The sequence below is a fragment of the Balaenoptera acutorostrata genome, chromosome 5 (assembly GCF_949987535.1).
Source record: "Balaenoptera acutorostrata chromosome 5, mBalAcu1.1, whole genome shotgun sequence".
Classification (NCBI taxonomy): Eukaryota; Metazoa; Chordata; class Mammalia; order Artiodactyla; family Balaenopteridae; genus Balaenoptera; species Balaenoptera acutorostrata.
Window position 1 is genome coordinate 56,360,945 of NC_080068.1, and position 6,000 is coordinate 56,366,944.

A 6,000-nucleotide genomic window follows, 5' to 3' on the forward strand; every position below is an offset into this window, starting at 1 on the left:
AGTTGATTTACAATGTTGTGTTAGACTATACTTTTTATAACTTTTTGCCAACTAGTTTTATGAAAAATTTACGAATTTACACTGTCACCTACAATATGCATTTCATCTTACCCTTCCCGGCACTGGACATGAATTATTTTTAATCGATAATGTAGTAGGCAAAAAAAATTACACCAATTATATTCAAAGAACAGAATAATTTGAGCATTTTTAAAACATTTTAGCGAACACACCTGTCCAGAAATAAATCCTGAATTGGCATTCTACAGAAATTAGTGTCTATATTAGTTTTCTACTGCTGTGTAACAAATTACCACAAACTTAACAACTTAAAAGAGCACACATTGATTATCTCACAGTTTCCATGGGTCAGAAGTTCAGATATAGCTTAGTTGGGTTCTATTCTCAGGGTCTCACAAAACAGCAATCAGAGTGCTGGCTGGGGTTGTGGTCTCATCTACAGCTCTGAGTTCTCTTCCAAGCTGGTTGTTGATGGAACTCAGTTTCTTGCAGCTGCAGAGCTCATGGCATCTTGCTTCTCCAACACCATTAGGGAAAACTCTCTGAACTTAGGGAAGGCCTAAGCCCTTTTTAAAAGGGTTCACAGGATTAGGTCAGGCCCACCTTGGAAAATCTCCCATTTCATGAACTCACTGTCAGACTGACTACATCTTAATTAATCTGCAAAATTCCCTCTCCTGTGCCACAGAACATAACCTAATCATGAGGATGACATCCATAATATTCACATATCCCACCCATACCTCAGAGAAAGGAGATCACATAGGAATCTTGGGGATCATAGTAGAATTCTGTCTACTACACGGTCAGTTTCCCAATCAGCGTATGGTTGATATAAAGAAACCCTGAATGCTTGTGATATTATTGTTTTCCATCATAAATAGTTGTCTTCTGCATTATTACTGGTTTCTATAACTCAGGATCTAGTTTATGATCTGGAGTCCCAAAATTGTAAGAGGTAATGAAATCATTGCCTTTAAATGTCATTATGTATGTGAAAGTTCTTCATAAAATGTAAAGGATAAAATAAATGTATATAGTTATTTTATCAAGCCAGGGGAGCAAACTAGGCCTGCAAAGTTTCTGGGAACAATCTGGAATCTACAAATACAAACTTTATTTTTTAAAAAATGCCTTCCTAAATACATTAACTGATTGTTTTTTAAGTAAAGGTACAAAGGTTTTCCAGAAAAAGAAACAAAATGTTTTTCTTGCTAGTATAGGTATTTATAAAAATGAGATAAGGACGATTATCATTTACATATGCCAGATATTAAACAGAATTTTTTTCTTTAGGAACTGCTTACATTAACCTCATTCTGTATCAACAATTTTAGTATGAAAAAAAAATCGGGAAAAGGTCCACACTTCATTCTAGCTAAGGATGTTTATTGTAAACACTAAAATTACTTTGTTTTTCCTTAAGGGGAATCCCAAAATGATCTTCGAGAAACCAGACTGAAAATCATAAGTGATGATGTGTGCAAGCAGCCACATATGTATGGCAGAGATATAAAATTTGGAATGCTTTGTGCTGGCTATCTGGAAGGAATTTATGATGCCTGTGGGGTAGGTGGAGAGAGATTATTTTGATATCATGAACTCAAAAAATTTATCTGGCTCAAAATGCTCTTTATTTTAGTAAAATACAGAGATCTTGTCCGTTCAAAAATTTATAAATGCAAATCTCAAACACAAACATACTTTTAAATGTTTTATTAAGCAAAACAAAATAAGCAAAGAGTTTCTTTGATGCTATCAAACAACGAATAAAATTAAATTTTCTTAATACCAGAAATCCACAGGTTCATAAAGCAGAGTCCCTTTCCTTAAAGAGCTCACATTTAGAAAGGAAACAATCATGAACAATGAACTATGGTGTAATGTTATAAATTATATAATGGAGAACAAAATTTTTTATTAAAGTATAGTTGATTTACAATATTGTGTTAGTTTCAAGTGTGGAGAACAAACACTTTTAGCTTGAAGGAACATTTTTGGAACAAGTATTAGAGAGATGATACTTCAATGAGGCCAGAAGGATAAAGAGCACTTACCCTATAGAATAAGAGGAGACTATTATAGAAAAGAGAAAAAGCATAGCTAAAATTCTGAAGGTGTGAAATTATAATTCATATTTGAGGCAACTCCAAGTAATATGTTGGGTCTCAGCCTAAGGAGGATGAGAGGTGAGAAGCTGTTAATGCTGAGAAGGTGGATTAGGCAATGGTGTGAATATCTAGTCCCCTTTCCAGTGGCCTACTGTGTTGTCCAGCATCTATCCTGCATGTATATTTTTGGACAAAGGAGTAAAGTGTGTTTCTTCCTGGAGGCACTTGCTTTATAATGTGAGATTCTTGAAAACTCCAAGGAGGTGATTCCACATGCTAAAATGATGGGAATTGTATTGTTATCAGGTGGCAGAAAGCCCTGCCCAGAGTCCCACAAATGACACAACATAGACAACCTCTGTCAGAAAAATAGCAGGGAGTTTTGCAGCATACACGCTGGGTAAGAGCAGAATCTAGCCCTGGTTGCTGAGAATGTGGAGGAGGTATCTAGAATTCAGGGAATCCAAAGAGAGGTTCATGCCATGACAGGCAAGTGGGAGTTGGTGAGAGGAACACACTGAAAATGGGAATCTAGATGAACAGTGAGATCAGTGATAAGCCTCTGGAAAGATTGGTGGTCATGAAGAGCTTTCACTGGACTGGGAAGCAGAGGTAAGATTCCTGCCCCATGACTGTTCAGTGCATAATAAGGCAAAGCTCTAGTCATAGAAAAATTGGGGAAGTTATCGAGGAAGTGACTCAGGCACAGGGGTCTAAGCAGGAATACAGGGATTGCTACTGGGGTACATCAGGAGGTGCTTCGTCTGTCTGATAAAATAGAAGCCCAGGCACTTTACTTGGAGTCAGAAAAAACTAACATCAGATTGACTTTCTGTGTTGTGTACTTGAAATTTGCTAAGAGTAGACCTTAAGCGTTCTTACTACACACATACACCCACACACACACACAAAGTATTGTGAGGTGATGGATGTGTTAATTAACCTGATTGTGGTAATCATTTCACAAAGTACATATGTCAAATTATCATGATGTACACTTTAAATATATATAAGCTTATCTGTGAATTATACATCTATAAAGTTGAAAAAATAAAAAAATAAAATGTGGAAATTGAACTTTAAGGCTTTTATAACTTTCGAAACCCATGTTTCAACTAATTATCCTAGAATTGGTAATCTATACATATACTGTCTAATAATAAAATATGTGGTTCATCAAAATATCTTAAGTAATAAGCTTTACATTTAGCTAATTTTCTTTCTCTTTTTTCTTTTTTTATTTTCAGGGTGATTCTGGGGGACCTTTAGTTGGAAAGGATCTTAAAGATACCTGGTATCTCATTGGAATTGTGAGCTGGGGAGATAACTGTGGGCAAAAGAACAAACCTGGAGTCTACACAAAAGTGGCTTATTACCGAAACTGGATTACTTCAAGAACGGGCCTCTAATTCACTATACAAGTTAAACATTGAGAGCTGTATGCAGGTCATACATGTATGAGAATCCATATATTGTACTACATTGTTGTAGTACAATGAAGTGAGATTAAATGATATGATTTATTTCAGAATCACTTTAATCAATCAAAATCCCATAGCCAATTTGTAAAAAGGATTTAAATTGATAAGGTAGTGGGTCAGTTTAGCCTGGCTTGAAAAATACAGCAGAGATACTGTGCTCTTTAAATCAGCAAGCTAGAGTATAAAAGAGGAGCAATGCAAATTTTTGAGGATAATCTGTAAGATTTTTAGAGTGTCTTTTTCCCTTAAGTGAGAAACTTTTTGAACTCTCAGAGTTTAGGAAACCCTTATATAATTTTCTATCATTTCTCCAGAGGTCACAAATACATTTTCTAGTTCTTACAGGTTTTCCAAAGAAATTTTCCATACTTTCTATTTATAAATCCATTGGAGGGATCCTAATTTTTAAAAAAGTTATATCTAGGAAACAAAGTATGGTGATAAATCAAGCCAGAGATCTTATAACCTTTGTCTGCTACAAAATCCCCCTAATTTTTCAGTGATTCTTTAACATACATACACAGACACACACGCACACACACACACACACACAGAGAATATCCCTACCTTCAGATATACCCAGAAAAAGCCTGCTTAATGAATATATACAGTAATTAGCTAATCAAAGATGTATTTTTGTTACAAAAATTTGGGGGAAGGTGATAGTAACTTCATGAGCAGTCCGAAAATAATGACACAAAAATTGGATATTTTATAGATGCGTTTACATGTTTGGACCACCAGGAGGCAGCTTTGTACATTATTGTTGTAAGCTTAAATGCCTAGAAAAAATGAGAATTTGTTAATATGTTGAAGAATTAATGAGCATTATCCTTCCACACAGAAAGAAAAAGTTTATTCCTTTGTATTGCTGCAGCCAATTATCTCCTAAGGCTTGCAGCAATAGCCTGACTATTGCAACCATGAAACAACAGTTTTTGTTTTAGTTTAATAAATATAAATTTTGAGGACCAACCATACAGAACACATGAACAAAGTGATTAAATGAACCCCCTAAGTGTCTCATGAAGACATTGGGTGAGTCAGGCTCATGTATTCCATGATACAATTAAATGAAGATTTTGTGGAAACTGTTACTCTGTGTGACAATGCTGACTAAACATCAGGGTTATAGGTGGGGCGTCGTTTACTCATGCAGTCCAAATGTAAACCAAACTGTTAGAAAATTGAGTTATTTTATAACAGTCTCCCCCATGTGCTATTGATAAGGCATAAAAATAATCCTAAAAGCAACGAAGACCCAACGCAGCCAAAAATAAATAAATTAAATAAATAAAAAAATTTTTTTAATCCTAAAATAATCTAAAAGAGATTTAAAATTTATTCACCATAAAAATTGATCCATACCTTAGACTCACAGAATTTTAAAGCTTAGGAGAGACTACACATCATGTGGGCCAGTACACTTAGAGTTCAGCGAACTGAAGCCAGGAAAAGTAAATAACTTTGTGAAGCTGTAGGTAATTTGTATCCCCAGGGGGCCTAGAACCCAGGTACAAATTTCACAGGCCCTTTTCTTACAAAGTATCTTTATGATTGTCTATATTTATTGAATCATCAGCTGTATAAAAATTTCAGTGAGTTCTATTGAATCTGTTTTAAATTAAGAAACTCAAGAATTTTAAACGGTGTGATTCACTTAGGGGTCTGGCTGCCAATTCTCTGAACTCACTTCAAGATAAAGCTGCTTTTTCTTATATAAAAATACACATAGGCATATAAAATATTCAATATTATGGTGGCAAGATATAATTCTGATTTCTAGTGTTAAGGTTCAAGAAATGATCTTAGAGTTATAACTTTATATTTCTAAACTGTTTTGTGAAGCACTTAATCCTCGGTCACATGTATACAAATACTGATATATCATTTAAAATCTAATAATAAAGTTGGTGATCAGAGCATTCTACAAATAATATCATTGAATCTGTGTTAGGCCAATAGCATGAATCTTTCTTTCAACTTCTGTTAAAAATTACATTTCTTTTAAAAACTAGTTTGGGTCACTCTGAAGCAGAATTTCTCAACTTTGGCACTTTTTACCTTCTGGTCTTGATAGTTCTTTGTTTTAAGAGGCTACTCCATGCATTGTAGAATTTTAGCAGCACCCCTGACCTCTGCCTTCTAGATGCCTGAAATACACTCCTTCCCGCCAAATTATGATAACGAAAAATGTCTCCAGACATTGGCAAATGTCTCCTAAGGGGTGAACTTGTTCCCTTTTGAGAACTACTGTTCCAAAGACATTTGATTATTTTCAGAAATGCCAGCGATATCTCAAAATTATGACATGAGCATTCAAAAACTATAGTCTCCTGGTCAAACTGTATGTTCACTATCATGTTCCTAAAAGAAACAGCAGAATA

General features: G+C 34.8%; 1 protein-coding gene across 1 annotated transcript in view; it reads left to right on the forward strand.

Annotated features, from left to right (window-relative positions):
• TMPRSS11A (transmembrane serine protease 11A) overlaps positions 1-3,541 on the forward strand; it is a 31,025-nt gene extending 27,484 nt beyond the window's left edge. Inside the window, exons 7-8 of the mRNA XM_057547301.1 lie at positions 1,448-1,590; positions 3,380-3,541. Coding sequence (XP_057403284.1) covers positions 1,448-1,590; positions 3,380-3,541 — 305 coding nt within the window. The remainder of the gene's footprint in view (positions 1-1,447; positions 1,591-3,379) is intronic.
• Positions 3,542-6,000: the final 2,459 nt, after the last annotated feature.